The sequence below is a fragment of the Eulemur rufifrons genome, chromosome 24, assembly GCF_041146395.1.
Source record: "Eulemur rufifrons isolate Redbay chromosome 24, OSU_ERuf_1, whole genome shotgun sequence".
In the NCBI taxonomy this organism is placed as follows: domain Eukaryota; kingdom Metazoa; phylum Chordata; class Mammalia; order Primates; family Lemuridae; genus Eulemur; species Eulemur rufifrons.
In genome coordinates, this window is record NC_091006.1 from 34,038,399 (window position 1) to 34,057,192 (window position 18,794).

The 18,794-nt window shown below is 34.9% G+C and overlaps 1 protein-coding gene across 2 annotated transcripts in view; it reads left to right on the forward strand.

Moving 5' to 3' along the window:
* NFXL1 (nuclear transcription factor, X-box binding like 1) overlaps nt 1-18,794 on the forward strand; it is a 47,230-nt gene that overhangs the window by 10,264 nt on the left and 18,172 nt on the right. For both annotated transcript variants that reach the window (XM_069457070.1, XM_069457069.1), the window contains exons 6-15: nt 1,743-1,921; nt 2,157-2,318; nt 2,424-2,524; nt 3,200-3,314; nt 4,635-4,759; nt 8,112-8,234; nt 12,100-12,190; nt 17,174-17,294; nt 17,515-17,674; nt 18,388-18,479. In XM_069457070.1, the coding sequence (XP_069313171.1) occupies nt 1,743-1,921; nt 2,157-2,318; nt 2,424-2,524; nt 3,200-3,314; nt 4,635-4,759; nt 8,112-8,234; nt 12,100-12,190; nt 17,174-17,294; nt 17,515-17,674; nt 18,388-18,479 (1,269 nt within the window). The remainder of the gene's footprint in view (nt 1-1,742; nt 1,922-2,156; nt 2,319-2,423; nt 2,525-3,199; nt 3,315-4,634; nt 4,760-8,111; nt 8,235-12,099; nt 12,191-17,173; nt 17,295-17,514; nt 17,675-18,387; nt 18,480-18,794) is intronic.

Here is an 18,794-nt window from a genome sequence, read left to right on the forward strand (position 1 = left end):
ACACTTTTTTGAAACAGTTTAAAATTTCCAAGTCTGTATTTGTTTTGCTACTGTATACTATTTGTTTGTGGTAGAGGGATTTTAGTATTTAAAAAGCCCAGAATTAAGCCAGTTATTTTGACTTAGTTAGTTTGAGTTAGTTTTAGAGATTTAAACATCATATGTGCTTTTTCTCACTCTTGTCACTTCTATTTTAAGTAATCATTTGCCATAGGGATGGAAAGTACCAGTTAAAAGAATAATGAACTGTTACTGTTCTCCTAAATCTAAAAGGAACAAAAATTAGCCAACTGTATAGTATCCTTTGCATTCTATATTTCATATTTTTTAAAAATAAAAAACAACTATTTGGGTTGAGAACCCATTTTGTTTCATGCTTATCAGGACGGAGCTAGAACTTGCATTAATGGTTTAAATGAGTTGTTTTATGAAAATAAAAATTTAAAAATACATGTTTCTACTAAAATGTTATGAACAAGATATAGCAAAATTACATTTCATTATTGGTATCCCATTATTTTAAATAAACTCACACATTTGCACATATTTTCTTCACTGGAACAGTTTGGTCTCAGTGCTGGTGGGCAGTGGTAAGGTGTGGTGAGTTGGCTATTAGCCGTCCATATCTAAGCTTATTAAAAAAAAATACATGTCCCCCCCACATTAGCTTAAGAATGGTAGACATTTTTCTTTTAGTAAAGGAGAATTTAACTCTTCCAACAAAATGCCAATTATTTATTCCATATGAGACATGGTATTTTCTTTTTGCTTTTTAATTATAAAAACAAATATCTTTTGGTTATGTAGAATGTTCGTGTGTTATTTATTTGGAAACAGAACATGTTCTCATGACAATGAAAATATATTGTGCATGATACAAAAGAAATTTAAGTGATGACATGAAACTGTTATTCTAGCATAGTAAACTCATTTGTGTAGGAGATAGGGTGAGAGCATCTTTTGAGAATGAAATGATCTATGATGATCTACAAGTGAATTTTTGGTAGAGCTGAGGTTAACACTTCTACCAAAACTTAATCATTTTAATGTTGTAGGTTAAAAATCTTTCTGCTTTAGCAGAGAATATGAAACAGTATTTGAACTTTTCTTTGACTTAGGTACATTTGAATTATATCTATTTTGTATTAGAGGTACTTTCAAGTTTTTCCCCCTTAATTCTAGATTTTACTCATGTTCCTTGTTGTGTACCTGACTTCTCTCTTTTGTTTGCTTTTACTAATATATTTTGTTTATTTGTAAACCATGCAACCAAATTTAAAAAAATTGAACTTTATAAAATTCAGGGTGAATTCCTCAAGAATAAATTTCAGGTAGTTAGTACAGAAAGCTAATGTTGCCTTCTTTTTGTAGCTGTATTCTAGATATGTGCTGCTTAATTCATAGCAACTGGTTACATGTGGCTATTTACGTTTTTAAAAATTATGAAATAAATTTTGTTCCTTTCTCAGTTGTGAGCATCAAGCACATTTCAGGTGTTCACTAGCCTTAGTAGCTAATGGCTACTGTACTGGACAGCACAGGTACAAAACAGTTCCATCATCTCAGTGATTTACATTGTACATATTGTTCTAGTTGGTTGAAATAGATTGTAATAAGATGCAGTAGAGAGTTCCTTAACATAAAACTAACTGAACAGCACATACTGTTACTAAGTATATTTATATTCCTGACTGTCATTTTGCTTTTAAAGGTGAAATTAATAATTTCATTCTTCTTTGTAGTCCAAAATGTAGGTTTGAATACAAACGATCTGAAACACCTAGTAGGTACTATTGCTATTGTGGAAAAGTAGAAGATCCACCTTTAGATCCATGGCTTGTGCCTCATTCATGTGGTCAAGTATGTGAGAGAGAATTTAAACCGCCTTGTGGCCATAAGTGTTTACTCCTCTGTCATCCAGGTGAGTTATGTATTACACTTTTAATTGTTTCTGAGTAGCTGTTTCTTCTTTTGTTGAGGCAAAAAAAATTGTGAAAGTTGAATTCAGAGCTTAAGTTTGCCGTGAGAAAATATTGAAAGGGATTGCCTTTTTTTTAAAGTATCAGTAAAGAAGGCTCTAGAAATTATTGATAGGTATAGAAATTGAAAGTTTCGGTTTTTGACTTCAGATTTTTTTTCCTTTCATTGGATCCTAGGTCCATGCCCTCCCTGTCCAAAGATGGTCACAACTACTTGTTACTGTAAGAAAGCAAAGCCTGTCCCTCGCAGGTGCAGCGCCAAGGAGTGGTCCTGTCAGCTGCCCTGTGGACGGAAGTTGCTTTGTGGACAACATAAATGTGAAAATCCTTGTCATGCAGGTAAAAGGCCACACCTGTTAGGTGTTCGCACTCTTTAAGTCAAAGTCAAAGCAATCTCTATTGCTTTTGTAGTGTTTCTGTGCTAATTTATCATTCTGGTTTTAGGAAGTTGTCCGCCCTGTCCAAGAGTTAGTAGACAAAAATGTGTATGTGGCAAAAAAGTAGCTGAAAGAAGTTGTGCAAGTCCACTGTGGCACTGTGATCAAGTAGGTGGATATGCGTTGTGAGGGATGGGCATAAAAGAACATGTAAAGTATCAACACGTATAAGGCAGAAATCTAACTAATTAGGTTTAGTTAGATAAAAGGTGAGGAAGAATAGCAATTCAGATGAGTCACATCATGTTTCAGGAAATTACTTCTTAATTTAATAACATTTTAATTATTGGAGGAAAATATTTTTCAAAGTAATAGCTATTTGTTGAATTTTGTATTGAGTACATTTGTACGTACTTTCTTGCCAGCACTTTTCCTTTTCCTCTATTTCTCCTCTTCAACAAACACTCCTTCCCCCTTTTTGAGTTAGGCCAATTGAGGAAGTAAGATTGATTTTCATAGGTTGCTTGTCCTAGAATGGGCATGGTTATACTGCTACTTGAAAATCTTTGGCGGATGGCAGTATGAAGCTGTGTGTACTGTTTTCTTGTATTATATTTCTTAAAATATACTCCTTGGTGTGTAGGAATTATATATACACATGCATGTATGTATGTGTATATCTGCATACGTATGTAGATATGACACCTGGGTAAGACACAAAGTATAATAATGTGAGGAACATAAAGAAGTTGTTTATTTGTGATTGAAAAGTGAATATGTCTTGTATAAAGTTTTTTTGTTAATTTTCGAATCCTTCATTAGTGCTTGTTGCATTTATTTTAGGTATGTGGGAAAACACTGCCATGTGGTAATCATACATGTGAGCAAGTTTGCCATGTTGGTGCTTGTGGAGAATGTCCTCGATCTGGGAAAAGGTTCTGTCCATGTCAGAAGTCAAGTAAGACTTTTTTTTTTTTAAAAAAAGAAATGAACTATCAAGCCATGAAAAGACATTCAAAAGGCATCCTCCAGGAAATTTAAATGCATGTTACTAAATGAAAGAAGCCAATCTGAAAAGGCTACATATTATATATAGAACTTCAACTATATGACATTCTGGAAAAGTCAAAACTATGGAGACAGTAAAAAGATCAGTGGTTGCCAGGGGTTGAGGAGAGGGAGCAATGAATAGGCAAAACACAGAAGATTTTTTAGGGCAGTGAAACTCCTTTGCATGATAGTATAATGGTAGGTACATGTCATTAGGCACTTGTCCAAATCCATAAAATGTACAACAGCAAGAGTGTACTCTAATATAAACTGTAATCTTATCAGTGATTATGATATGTCAGTGTAAGTTCATTAGTTGTAACAAATGTACCACTCTGGTGGGGGTTACTGATAATCGGGGAGGCCGTGCTATTGTCACTATTGTGTTACAGGTTATAGGTGGATTTATTTTTGCCTGCTTTTAGATAAAAGCATAGTAGTATTGCCGTTTAAGTTGGCTTCCTTGAGTCTCCACAGATAACTGCATCCTATGTATAAGATTATTTCTAACACTTGTCACAATATGTTTATATATTAAATGTGAGTTTTAAAATATTCTAAACTCTACATCTTTCTTTTTGTACTGTGAGGTTGTTAAGAGCAGATTTTTGAACCAATCTATATATAATAGAAATTCTTCATAGAGGTTTGTGTAGTCTTACTCATTTTTTTAGATGACTATTTCTGAAGTAGATAGCCCATAAAAATGTGTTTCTTGAGGATGGTAACTTGTCATGTCTCAAATTTCTTTTCTTCTTTTTCTTTTTTAAAATTATTTTGAGACAGGGTCTTGCTTTGTTGCCCAGGTTGGAGTGCAGTGGCACGATCATGGCTCACAGCAGCCTTAAACTCCTGGGTTCTAGTGATCCTTTCGCCTCAGCCTCCTGAGTGGCTGGAACTCCAGGCATGTGCCACCACACCTGGCTAATTTTTCTTTTTTTTGTAGAGACGGAGGTCTCACTATGTTGCTCAGGCTGGTCTTGAACTCCTGGCCTCAAACGATCCTCCTGCCTCAGTCTGAGCCCCCAAGCTTTCCTTTTTAAAAAGCATGAACTTAACAAATGTTAGGGGTTATTTTCATTAAAGTTAATTTTTTCAATGATTGTGTACATGTAGAAATTCATTGTCTGAAGGGCTATTGTTCTTCAGGGAGCCTGAAGAATGTGGCACTTTGTTAGTGCTTAATAATGTATCCTGTTGTTAATGGTGACTTTTTATCTGTTTTTAGAGTTTTCTTTGCCTTGTACAGAAGATGTACCAACTTGTGGAGACAGTTGTGACAAAGTACTTGAATGTGGAATCCATAGATGTTCTCAGCGTTGTCACCGAGGTCCTTGTGAAACGTGTAGACAAGTTAGTCATCTTCTGTAGTAATTACTTCTGGGCTACCTATCGTAACATACCAAATGAGATTGTCCTGTGATTATTTTCTATTGCTTACTTTCATACACATCCAGGTTTCTATTTGTATGAGTTTACTGACCTAATATTTATGGTAAGAAACAGTAGAATACAGGCGTACCACGTTTTATTGTGCTTCACAGACATTGTGTTTTTTACCAATTTAAAGTTTGTGGCAACTCTGCATCGAGCAAGTCATTTAGTGCCATTTTTCCAACAGCATGTGCTCCCTTCTTGTCTCTTCGTCACATTTTGTGATAAATCTTGCAATATTTAAAACTTTTTTGGTATTATTATAACTGTTCTGGTATTCTGTGATCAGTAATCTTTGATGTTACCACTGTAATTGTTTTGGGGTGCCGTAAACCAAGCCCATATAAGACAGTGAAATTAATAAATGTTGCATGTGATCTGAGCGCTCCACCAACCGGCCCCCGCCCCTGTCTCTCTCCTTCTCCTTGGGCCTGCCTATTCCTTGAGACACAACAATATTGAAAGTTGGCTAATTAATAACCCTACAGTGGCCTCTAAGTGTTCAGGTGAAAGGGAGAGTCACACATTTCTCACTTTAAATCAAAAGCTAGACATGATTGAGCTTAGTGAGGAAGACGTGTCAAAAGCTGAGATAGGACAAAAGCTAGGCCTCTTGCACCAAACAAGGAAGTTGTAAATGCAAAGGAAAAGTTTTTGAAGGAAATTAAAAATGCTGACACCAGTGAAAGCAAAACAGTTTTATTGCTGATGTGGAGCAAGTTTGAGTGGTCTGGCTAAAACATCAGAGCAGTCTCAACATTCCCTTAAGCCAAAGCCTAATTCAGAGGAAGACCCCAACTCTCTTTAATTCTGTGAAGGCTGAGAGAGAGATGAGGAAGCTGCAGAAGAAAAGTTTGCAGCTGGCAAAGGTTGCTTCGTGAGGTTTAAGGAAAGAAGCTGTCTCTGTAAGGTAACAGTGCAAGGTGAAGCAGCAAGTTATGCAGAGATCTAGCTAAGGTAATGGGGGAAGGCGGCTACATTAAACAACAGGTTTTCAACACAGAAAAAACAGCCTTCTATTGAAAGATGATGCCAATCCAGGACTTTTATAGCTAGAGAGCAGAAGTCAATGCCTGGCTTCAAAGCTTCAAAGGACAGGCTGATTCTCTTCTTAGGGGCCAATGCAGCTGCTGACTTTAAATTGAAGCCAGTGCTTATTTCCCGTTTCAAAAATTCTAGGGCTCTCAAGAAATATGCTAAATCTAGTCTGCCTGTGGTCTACAAATGGAAAAACAAAGCCTGGATGGCAGCAAATCTGTTTATAAGTGTGGTTTACTGGATATTTTAAGCCCACTGTTGAGATCAACAGCTCAGAACAAAGAATTCCTTTCAAAATACGACACTGACAACATACTTAGTCACCCAAGAGCTGTACAAAGAGATTAATGCTGTTTTCATGCCTGCTAACACAACCACATGGATCAAGGAATAACTTCAAATTTTAAGTCTTATTATTTTAAGAAATATATTTTGTAAGGCCATAGCTGCAATAGATAGTGACGGGTTTGGGCAAAGTAAATTGAAAACCTGGAAAGGATTCACCATTCTAGATGCCATTCAGAACATTCTTTATTCATGGGAGTAGATCAAAATATCAGCATCAACAGGAGTTGGGAAGAAGTTGATTCCAAACCTCATGGATGACTTTGAGGGATTCGAGACTTTAGTAGAGGTGCTAATTGTAGATGTGGTAGAAATAGCAAGAGAACAAGAACTAGTAGTGCAGGCTGAGAATGTGACTGAATTTCTACAATCTCATGATAAAGCATGAACGGGGCTGGTGCAGTAGTTCACGCCTGTAATCCTAGCACCCTGGGAGGCTGAGGTGGGAGGATCGCTTGAGCTCAGGAGTTTAAGACCAGCCTGAGCAAGAGCGAGACCCTGACTCCACTAAAAATAGAAAAATTAGCTGGGTGTAATGGAGTGTGCCTGTGGTCCCAGCTTCTTAGGAGGCTGAGGCAAGACTATCACTTGAGCCCAGGAGTTTGAGGTTGCTGTGAGCTATGATGATGCCACTGTATTCTACCCAGGGCGATAGAGTGAGACTGTCTCTGGAAAAAAAAAAAAAAATGAATGGATGAAGAGTTGCCTTTTATGGATGAGCAAAAAAGTGGTTTCTTGAGATGGAATTTATTTCTGCTGAAGACGCTGTGAACATTTTTGAAATGACAACAAAGGATTAGGATTTAGAATGTTACATTTACTTGGTAAAGCAGCAGCAGGGTTTGAGAGTATTGACTCCATTTGGAAACAAGGTCTACTGTGGATAAAATGCTCTCAGACAGTATCCCATGGCACAGAGAAATCTTTCGTGAAAGGAGGAGTCGGTCAATTGATGTGGCAAATGTCATTGTTGTCTTAGTTTTTTTTAAGAAATTGCTATAGCCATCCCGATCTTTAGCAACTGCCAACCGCCCTGATCAGTCAGCAGCTATGAACATGAAGGAAAGACCCTCCGGCAGTAAAAAGGTTATGGCTGGCTGAAGGTTCAGATGATTGTTAGCATTTTTTAGCAATAAAATATTTTTAAATTAAGGTATGTACATTTTTTAAGACATAATGCTACTATACACTTAATAGGCTACAATATAGTGTAAGCATAAATTGTATATGCACTGGGAGCAAATGAAATTGTGTGGCTCACTTTTATTGTGATATTTGCTTTATTCCTGTCGTCTGGAACTGAATCATCAGTATCTCCGTGGTATGCCTGTATGCCAGCAATCAAATCTAAAAATTATCTTTTGGTTGTTTTTGTTTGGTAAAAGTTCAGATGTTCTTATTTTTGTATTAATAGTCTAGTGTAGAACTGTTTGTTCCCAGAAGACATTCAGAGCGGTGATGAATTAGGCCTGGTGACGTTGGGAAAGAAACAAATGCCTAGACTTCCCACTTTAAAGTTGTATATGTCATTCTGGGTTTGACCATAACCAGGTCAACAAGTTAGCTTACTAGATAATCCAGTTTTCTTGCTTCCCTGAGACAGGACGTGCAGATGTTATGGTTGTAACTAGATGTAAATAGTTTTAATATGTGGGTTTTTTTCTATTTGATAACAAATTTCTACTAAATTTAATAACAAATTCACATGAAATCCTTTTTGGAACAAAGTAATATAAAGCAAATATTTGAAGAAATTCAGATTTGTTTTTGGTAAAGTCTTTCATACAAATTTGCTATTAAAATTTTCTTCATGTTTTCATAATAATTACAATGTAGGGAAAAATAATAAGAAAAATCAGTTTTAATAGCATTTCTTTGATTCTTCCAGGAAGTGGAAAAGCAGTGTCGCTGTGGCAAACACACAAAACGAATGCCATGCCATAAGCCTTATCTTTGTGAAACTAAGTGTGTCAAGATGCGTGACTGTCAGAAGCATCAGTGTAGGAGAAAGGTATGTGTAATAGCTTGGGAGACTCTGATTTAAAGACTGTCTTGAAGTTTTCCTTTGTGGGCCCTTAATAAGTGCCATCTTGACTTTTCCTCAAATACTCAGGCCTGTTCTTTGCTTTCCATATAAGATATTAATAAGTATTCTAGATTAACCCTAATCATCTGTATTAGTGGGAAATCACCAATTTTTTAAATGGGAAGAGTTTCTTCTTGTCTTATTCATTGTGCTCTCAGCTTGGTTCTCGGGCCGTTTCTGATCCCTGACTTTAAAACATCATTAGGATTGTTAATTAGAGTAATAATTTAGTGGTAGAGATGGAAATTCTGTTGTTCAGATATTGTTCAAGTTGACACTGGATTAGTATAAAGTTGGCTGGAGTATTGAGTCTTTGGGTTTGTAGTTCTTTTAGGTTCCTTTTATCATTACAAAATATCCCTCTTTGATAGTAAGATTTCCTTGTTTTTAAATCTATTGAAATATAGTAATTTTACTGTTCTCTGGCTTAGTGTTAACATGGTATATCTTTTTTCCCTATCCTTTTAGTTTTAACCTATTCGTATCTTTATATTTAAAGAGCATTTCTTATAGACAGCATTTATATTTTATTTATTTTATCCAAGTTGATGATCTTTGTTGTTTAAGTCAGATATAGACTGTTTACATGTAATGTGATCTTTAATATAAGTAGATTTAAGTCTACCATCTTGGTTTTTATTTTCTATTTGCGCATCTGTTTCTTTTCTCTTTTTTTCTGGTTTTTCTTTGAGTGTTGTTTTTCAATGATTGTGTTTGTTGGCTTATTAGTTGTATCTCCTTTTTCACTTTTTTTGTCGGTAGGAGATTTCTTTAGGCTTTACATTCTTTAAGAACCTTATAACAGTATATTTTATTTCCTATCACCCAAACTAAAATGTATGATGTTCAAACATTTTATATTCATGTATTTTATAAACCCCAAATACATTGTTTTTATATTTGCTTTAAACAGTGATCTTTTTAAGAGTTTGAAAAAAGAAGAAAAAGTAATCTTTGATATTTATTATCATAGTTTAGTGCTTTTCATCCTTTTGGATAGATTCACTTTTCCATCTGGTTTCATTTTCTTTCAATCCTGAAGGATTACCTTTAACATTACTTGTGGTGCTGGTCATGAATTTTTTCAACTTTTTATATCTGAAAATTCTTTGCTTAGCCTTCATTTGTGAACAGTATTTTTACTGTAGAATTTTAGCTTGACAGTTTGTTCCCCCATATTTTAAAGTTGTTGCTCCACTATCTTTTAGCTTGTGTTTTTCCCAACAAGTAGTATACTGTGATTTTTATCTTTGTTCCTTCTTCCTCCATAGTTATTGTATCTCTTTTTTCTGGTTAGTTATTAAGATCTTTCTGTTTATCATCAGTTTTCCACAATTTGTTTCTGGTATTTTTTGGTATAGTGTTTTTCATGTTTCTTAACTTTTTTTTTTTGTTGACCTTCTTGGATCTGTAAGTTTATAGTTTTCTTCATATTTGTGAAATTTTTGCTATTTATTTCTTTAGATTTTTGTTTGTTTGTTTGTTTTCCCCTACCCATCACCTTCTGACACTTTGATGATATGCATGATGCACTGCTGGAAATCCCAAGCTCACTGATGCTCTATTTATTTTTTAGCCTTTTTAGTTTCTCTGTTTTATTTTAGATAGTTTATCTTCAAGTTCACTAATTTTCTTCTGCATTGTTTAATTTGCTTCTTATTCCATCCCGTGTTTTTCATCCTCAGACATTGTATATTTTCATCTTTAAAAGTTGGATTTGGGTCTTTTTTTTAATATCTTTCATGTTTCTCCTTAGCACGCTCATACTTTCCTCTATCTTCTTGAATGTAGAAAGAGGTATATTTATAATGTCTATTTTAACATCCTTGTCTGCTAATTCTGTCATCTCTCATTTCTGGGTCTGTTTCTGCTTATTGATTTTTTGATTCCTTTGGAGTTATATTTTCCTGCATCTTAGCCTGCTGGGTAGTTTTCATTGGCTTCTATACAACTTTTAAGCCTTGTTTTGGGACAAAGTTAAGTGGCTCAAAAACCTTTTGGTCCTTTAGAACTGTCGTCCCCAACCCCCAGGCCATGGACCAGCCTGCAGAGCTCTACCAGCCACCCCGCAACCATTCATGGAAAAATTGTCTTCCACGAAACTTAGGAAACAGGGGTGGCCAGGAGTAGATGGTGGTGGGGGGGTGACTCCACAGCAGGAGGTGAGTGGTGGGTTAGCAGCCAAAGGTCATCTGTATTTACAGCCACTCACCATCACTTGCATCACCAATACCACCCCCCACCCCCCATGCCCCCCATCTGTGGAAAAATTGTCTTCCACGAAACTGGTTCCTGGTGCCAAAAAGGTTGGGGACCGCTGCTTTAGAAGCTTGATTTTGTTAGATGTGACCAGAGAACCCTTTTGTCTAGGGCTAACTTGGTCCCACTACTGAGGCAATAACTCTTTTAAGTACTCTTCTTGTTGCCTGTGTATTAGGACGTCTTTCTACTCTGGCTGTAAGGAACACAAACTATTCCCAGCATTGTATAATCTCTGGAAATTATTCTACCTTCTCCTTCCAGTGGTTCTTTGTCAGATTTTAAGTAGTTTCCTCTCACACATATCCTGACCATTACTTAGCCAAAGACCCAAGGGGTCCATTCTGGACTTTTCCAGAGCTTTCACGGTACTACTGCCTTCTCTCCACAAATTCTAGCCACACTAGCCTCTTTGAACTATGAATTTTGCCTACTCAACTTGGTGAGACTGCCACACTCTGCTTGTGCTATATAGCCTAATGTCTTTACAGGACTCACCTTGTTTGTTTCCTTTCCCTTAGGGATTGCTGTCCCATGCTGCCTAATAATTCTCCAATGTCTGAAAGCTGTAGCTTCATATCTTTTGTCTGCTTTTCTGGTTGTTTGAGACAGGAGGGTAAATCTGGTGGTTGTTACTCCATCACGGTCAGAAGCAGAATGTCCATAGGCTTATTCAGGTCACGGACCACGTAACCTTTTCCCCCACTGACACTGGCAAGGTGGTAGGCACACAGTAGTACTCAGGATATATTTGTCATTGAATGAACTATTTTGTCTTTTAATTGCTTTTCAGTAATGCATATTTTATTTTGAGCTGTTTTTATATTCTGATACTTATTAAGTTACAACCCTAAGTTTCTTTAAGACAATTGACTGTATTTCCTTTCCAAAAGTTAGGGTATTTAAGAAGTCATAGAAGTAGTTAGGATGGCAATGTAGACTTTAAGTAGTTTCCTTGGGTTCATAAATGAAAAATTATGATAGGTCTTAGATAGCTATATTTTTCGCAGACAGATTAGAAATCAGGGAAGTGACAAAATAAAGCAAGCTGGGTGCAAGTAGCCTATCTCTGCTTTTCTTTAGTTAGTCTCTGCTCTTATGGTTTGAAAATAGCTACCAAACTATCTGTACATTGAACCGATTTTATTTTAATTAAATTTAAAAAATAGCCAAACTAGTTGTTTGCCTGAATTGACTATAGCATTTGATTAGATCCATTCCTTTGGTTAATGTTGTCAATTTCTGTATAGATAAGTAAATGAAATTATCTGATGGAAATGTTTTGAGTTGTAGAATAATTAACTGAAGGGCAAGAAAATTTAGCTTGATTTTGTTAAATTAGATCATTCTCTATTTAAATTTGTACGTTCTTAATACAGTGTATCTGATTATCAGAAGAATGTTGATACTCTTGAATACTTTCATTCTTATAGTATCTTTTGCTTTCCATAACTTCTGTAACTAGTAATGACGTTCATATTATTCATGGGTTTTCGAATTACCTGTTCTTTATATATTGCTTTCTCTTCAGTGTTGCCCTGGGAACTGTCCACCTTGTGATCAAAACTGTGGACGGACTTTAGGATGTAGAAACCATAAGTGTCCATCAGTCTGCCACAGAGGTAAACTTTAACAATAGCTGTAATTTTGTGTTTATATTTACATAGTGCTTTATAGTCATAGAGAGCTTTTACCTTCATTATCTTACTTGACTCTCTTAACCTTGAGAAGAAGGTAGGGCAGTTGCCAGTGCCCCTGTGTTATGGGCAAAGAGATTGAAGCTAAAGGGGGTTCAGTGACTTAGGCAAGGAAATGACTAGTACATGTGACCCCAGGATTTTTGAATATAAAGATTTTGTTCTTTCTCTAACACCATGTTATTGTTTCCTCTCTTCCTCCCAATCTTCCCCACACAGTTTTTTAATTAATATGTTCATAGCTTTTTCACTTTTATTCTGAATTTTATACATTTATATAGAATTAAATGTAATAAGGGATTAGATATATCCTAATCAAATTGTTCTCAAACATTTTGGTCTTATGACCCCTTTTAGTCCCTGAAAGTGCTTTTGTTAATGTGAATTTTATCCATTGACATTTATTGTGTTTGAAATTAAAATATATTTTATTAAAAAATAGCAATAATAAGCCCATTACATCTTAATATTATTAATGTATTTTTGTGAAAAATAACTATATTTTCTGAAAAATTGGTGAGAATGACATTGTTTTATATTCTTACAAATGTCTTTAAGACCTAGCTTAATGGAAGACAGCTGGATTCACACATCTGCTGCTGCGTTTGATCTGTTGTGATACCACTTGTCACTAGCTTTTGGGAAAGTCTGCATGTGAGACCTCGCAGACCTCCTGAAAGGGTCTCAGGGATTCCTAGGTTTCCCAGACCACACACTTCGAGAATTGTGTTCTAAGTTACTGCTAGACATTGAGAACTGAGTTAACTTTACCCGTTTGTAGTATGTTGATATGAAATGGAATCTACTGAGACTTGGTAGAGACCATTGGAAAGATCATGGACTTAGAGTAAGAGGTCCTGGGTTTAAGTCTGGACTCTACCACTTAGTAGCTTAATATCTGCTACTTAATATCTTCTAATATCTTAATATCTTAGTATCTTAATATCGGCAAACTACTGAACCGTTTTTGTTGTCTTCCTTTGGGATTGATGGGCGCTAGGTATCTCAGTTAATATCTTAATCTTTTCAGAAATTCTTCAAGGTATTTGGAACTACTGTTATTTTATATGACGAAATAGGCCAAGAGAGTGTCGGCCCAAGGTTATAGAACTAGTTGCAGTGCCAGGATGTGAACCCAAAGTTTATGGTATTTCCATTAGGAAAAGTGTCAGATTCTATTTATGCTGTAGATATTTTCCTGTGGATGTTCTCTAATTTGTCAATGTCTTTAAATTGTGAAATTTAGAACTAGTTTTTCAGGTATGTTCTCACCATCACTAGAAGGATTTTGTTTAATATTTTCTTTTATAGTCACATTACGTGACTGACTCCCATAGAGTTTAAATTTCGTTAAAATTCTAACATCAGTCATTAATTCATCTACAAAATATTTTTAGGTGTCTGTTAAGTACCAGGTACTGGAATTATATGAGCAAACAAAATTGATAAAGTCCCTGCTCTCGGGAAACTTATTTGTTTGGACTCTTCCCAAGTAGAATACAAATAAGTAATTAGAGTAATATAGGATATCAGGTAGTGACAAGAATTACAAGAAAATTAGAATGAAACTAAAATTGTGATGGTGGGATGGCATATACTCTTCTATATACTGTGACCAGGGGAGGACTCTGAAAAGATTACATTTGAGAGGAGGCCCGACAGAAGGAAGGGATCAAGCCATGTAGAAATGGAGGTAGTGTAATTAATGTTTTAGAAAAGAAAACAGTGATTGCAAAGGCCCGAGACAGGAGCATTTGAAGGAACAGCAAGGCCAGTGTGACTGAGGTAGCGTGCTCAGGCGGACAGATGGTAGGATGTGAGGTCAAAGAGATGGTGAGATAAAGGATTCCTGAGAGAGGAGAACACGTGTAGGGCCTTGTAGACCACTGTTAAGACACTGGCCTTTGCATAGGAAACTTGACCAACTGTATGACCATTAAAGAAATTGGATCAGTAGTTTAAAATTTTTTCGCTAGGAAACACCAGACCTAGTTGACTTTTACACTAACAAATAAGCATTTATGGTACATATAAGTTCCATCTTCTGTAAACTATTTGAAAGTACATATAAAGAAAGAACATGCCCAACTCATTGTAACATCTGGCAAGGAAAGTAAGAGAAAATTACAGGCTAGTCTAATAACTCAAGAACTTGTTTGAAATAGTATTAAAGTTTTAGCTACTCAAATCCAGCTATCCAGTACTATAGCATTATGTATTACCTATCCAAATTTTTAATCTATTCTAACCAAGTTGAGTTTATTCCAATAATGTATGGTGGGTTTAATATTAGTTAATCTAATATTAATGTGATCTACCACATTAAGAGATTAAAGGGGAAATGAAATCATATTGGTAAACATCTTAAAAATGATGATAAAATCTAACATCCATATATGATAAAAACTTAACTGTTTTTATCGCTTAACTTTAATGTTTAAATAGAAGGGGAGTATCCTTAACCTGATAAAGAATATCTGCAAAAAGTCTAGAGCAAGCATCATACTTTGCGGAGAATTGTTGAAAGCATCTCCCCCCTGATATTATTTTGAAGCAAGTCCCATCCATATTTTAGTATTTATTTCTAAAAGATGAATTCTTAACCTAACAATAGGTAACATACTTCTTCATATCAGCAAATAATCTGGTGTTCAAATTTCTTGTCTTGTAAGTCACTTCATTTTTTACTTCAGTTTCTTTGGACATGTTGTACTTGGTTATGTCTCTAAACTCTTTTAATTTGTAATTTCTCTCCTCCATCTGCTTTTTATTTTCTCTTATGACTTATTTGTTGAAGAAACTAGGTTGCTTTAGTTTTTCAGAGTCTGAATTTTGCAGAATGCGTCTCTGTTATTATTTAACATGTTCCTTTGTCCTCTGCATTTAATTGGTTCTGGAGGTTTGATTAGATTTGGGTTTGATTTATTTTTTTAAAAAAAGATGCTTATTAGCCTCCCAAAAAGCCCTTAACAAAATTTTCCCTGCTGTAAAGTATGTGGAAGATGTGGTTGTGCAACTCTCACCATTTGTTTAACCTACAGTTATCTACAAATGTGAAATCATTTCAAGCCATTTTCCGTCATTCTAGACTCCTTCATAATAAAAATTATACTTTAATTCATACGGAGAGGATACTAACTGTATGTTTTCATTGTGAATATATGAAAATTGATTTATAGTTTTTTTAAGTTCAAAGTCATTTGTGTTTATGGTTTTGGAATTGCTGAATTCGTGACTATTTTAGCTATTGACCCAGAGGGTCAGTATAGTTACAGTTTGTATGCTGTTTTTTTTTTTTTTTTCATTTTGAAAGTATTACTACTGAAGCTGTTTTAATTAATATCTCTCATGTTGTATAGGTATATATAATAAATTCTGTTGGTCAGTAGGAAGACTATTTAGAGAAATTATCCCTTATCTTAACGTAGCCAAAAAAGGTTATGTTTATGAGTTCCTCTTTGAATTGCTGAAAATGAATAAAAAATTATCATTGTTAAGTATAGAAATTGATATGCTGAATGAAAACAGATTTCAATGTCACTATTAACTTGAGAATGAGAACAGACTTAAATGTCACTATTAACTTGAGAAATGTAACATCTAGTCATTCTTTTGAAAAGATCGAAATAAGACTTGATCATGTGAGTCAGGATAACTGGGCTTGTATTACCATCAAGATAATGCCTCACTGGATTATACTTATCAAAACACTAAAGTATAAATTTGATAATTTTGTTCAATAGATATGTTTTTCCCTGTGATGCTTTTAGTCTCATTTTCTCTTTTTCTATGTTCATTATTTGAATCATAATTCTTAATTTGTATTTGTTTTAAGAAACTATTTTGAACTTCCAGTGGTATTTAAATAAGGCTGTTTTCCATCATTAATCTTTTCTTATCAGGTTTAACTGCTGGGCAGTATTTTGCTTGGTCCTGACACTTAGCCAGCAGTCTTTTTAAACTATCCACTTTGTAGTTGAAAACTCTTATTCCTTCCTCATTATTTTACTTCAAATGGAGTTCCTTACTGGGAGAACTAGAGTGGGAAGAAAGCCCTTACCATGATGACAGTGCCTCTTGGGGAGAACTTACTAGCCTGGAAAAGGTTTCTTTCATTTCGCTTTTGTATATTTCTACCAGTCCGTAAGGAAAGAGGATAAAAAGCTGAAACGCAAATAACTTTTCTTTTTGAATGTTTATAAGAGACATATTTGAAATTATAGCCTAAAATGGAAGTTTAGCATTTAGTCTTTCATAAAGCACAAATAGTGGAAAATTGACTACGCTTGTAAATAACCAACATAAGGTCATGAGAGAGAAGTTACTGGGGAATTTGTCTAAAAATAGTGTGCTTGGACAGAAGGATATATGAAAATAGGCTGAAACAATTATTGTTAGATTTTCCAAAGCCTTAAATACAGTTTTGCTTGTTGTAGTTTTGAATGAGTAATGTGTTAAATTTGTTATTTAGAACAGAAATTTTAGCAAATTTTAAAGAAAGGTCTAAAACTTTATTGAAGTACCAGTATACCTATGTATGTACAAATCATAAGTGTACAGCTTGTTGAATTTTTACAAACTGAACATAGCCATATAAACAGAACTCATATCATTAAACAGAACATTACCAGCATTTCCGAAACCCTCCTTGTATCTTTCATAACCATCGTTCTGATTTCGAATAGTATAGTTTTTCTTGTTTACTTTATGGTAGTGGTATCATGTACTATGTATTCTTTATGTTTCTTCTTCTTTTGCTCAATGTTATATGATAAGATTCATTCATATTATTATAGTTTATTCATTCTTATTGTAAAACTATGCTAAATTTATTGGTTTTACCATTGATGGGCATTTGGGTAATTAAGGAAACTTCTTTTTAAGTATCAATTTTTTTTTTTTTTTCAGGCAGTTGCTATCCCTGCCCAGAAACTGTAGATGTGAAGTGTAATTGTGGTAATACCAAGGTGACAGTACCCTGTGGCCGAGAACGTACCACAAGACCACCCAAGTGCAAAGAGCTTTGCAGGTTAGTATGAAGCTTTGCACAGGCTCACATAAGTGTTTTACAAATATAAATTCATATTGACTTGTAATATTGTTAGTATTTTAGTTTGCTTTGGTGTTTTAAAATATTAATATTCGCAGTATGCTCATTTTATATGGAATCAGGAGATATAGAGAATTATACTTTAGATGTAATTGTACAATAATCAGAATTACTTAAAAAATTGTATGTTACGATTTAGTCGACCATCAACTTGTCATCATTCAAGTCAAGAAAAACATCGCTGTCACTTTGGCTCCTGTCCACCATGTCATCAACCTTGCCAAAAAGTTTTGGAGAAATGTGGTCACTTGTGTCCTGTTCCGTGTCATGATCAAGCATTAATAAAGCAGACTGGCAGGGTAAGGGAACATGTTATTAAAGAAATAGTGCATTGCTGCGGGTCATACTTCTTGATTTTGCTGAGTCATTCAACAGGCAACGATTAAGCACTTATTGGGTATCAAGCATTGTGCGTGGAGCTGGGGAAAAGGTAAATAAGATATGGTCTTTTGGCTTAAACTCACAGTAGAGAAAAGGAGAGAAATCAATAAACAAACGTTTGCAAATACAGTGTGATATAGATGAATTTGGCAGTCCTCCTTCATATATTGTGGTTTAGGGTTACAGATAATCTCCTATAACCCTATCTTAAAGATTTAGTCTGTATTCAGTGAATATTTATTGAACCCTTACCATGTATCAGGGATTCATCTAGGTGCTGGGAAAAAACTGAGCAAAATAATGGAGATTACATTCAACTGATGTTGGATGTTAGTGTTTACAATTATGTTTTTCATTCTCCTTATGAGAAGTGAAGGAGGCTATGCTTCCTTTATTCTGCCATATAAAAACTGGAGTCTGTCTCAATTATCAATATTAAATGTGTGTGGAAAGGAACAATCTGATAGAATACAGATGGAATAAAATATTTCAATAAACACAATTTACTGATTATTTGAAAAATTTCAACCTGCTTGGGCAGGAGATACATAGAACTATTTTCTTAGATTCTTAAAATGGCCATGTGATTATTAAATCTCTGACTTAAAATGCTTGTGTATTTTACTTGCAGCACCAGCCTACAGTCCCTTGGGAGCAGCCTTCTGAGCCAACATTTGTTCAGACTGCATTACCTTGTCCTCCGTGTCTAGTTCCTATTCCTATGTAAGTATCAGAATTTTAACATTTTAAAAAGATATCTTTTAACATAGTTCAAAGTATATCTAAAGTCAACCTCTCCCTTTTTTCTTAATTCATTATTATTTCAGGATTAGCCTATAAATTAATGTCTCTGTTTCATTCTTTTCCAAATATATTTGCCATACTGCTTATAAACCTCCTATAGATAGCTTTTTTTGAGTCTTTTCTCCTAGCTGGAATTTGATATCCTTCTTAGCTTTCTATAGCAGCTTGTGCTTACAGTTATAAAAACACATCCAAGAAATTCATCATTTGTTAGTTTTCTTGATTGTTCCCATG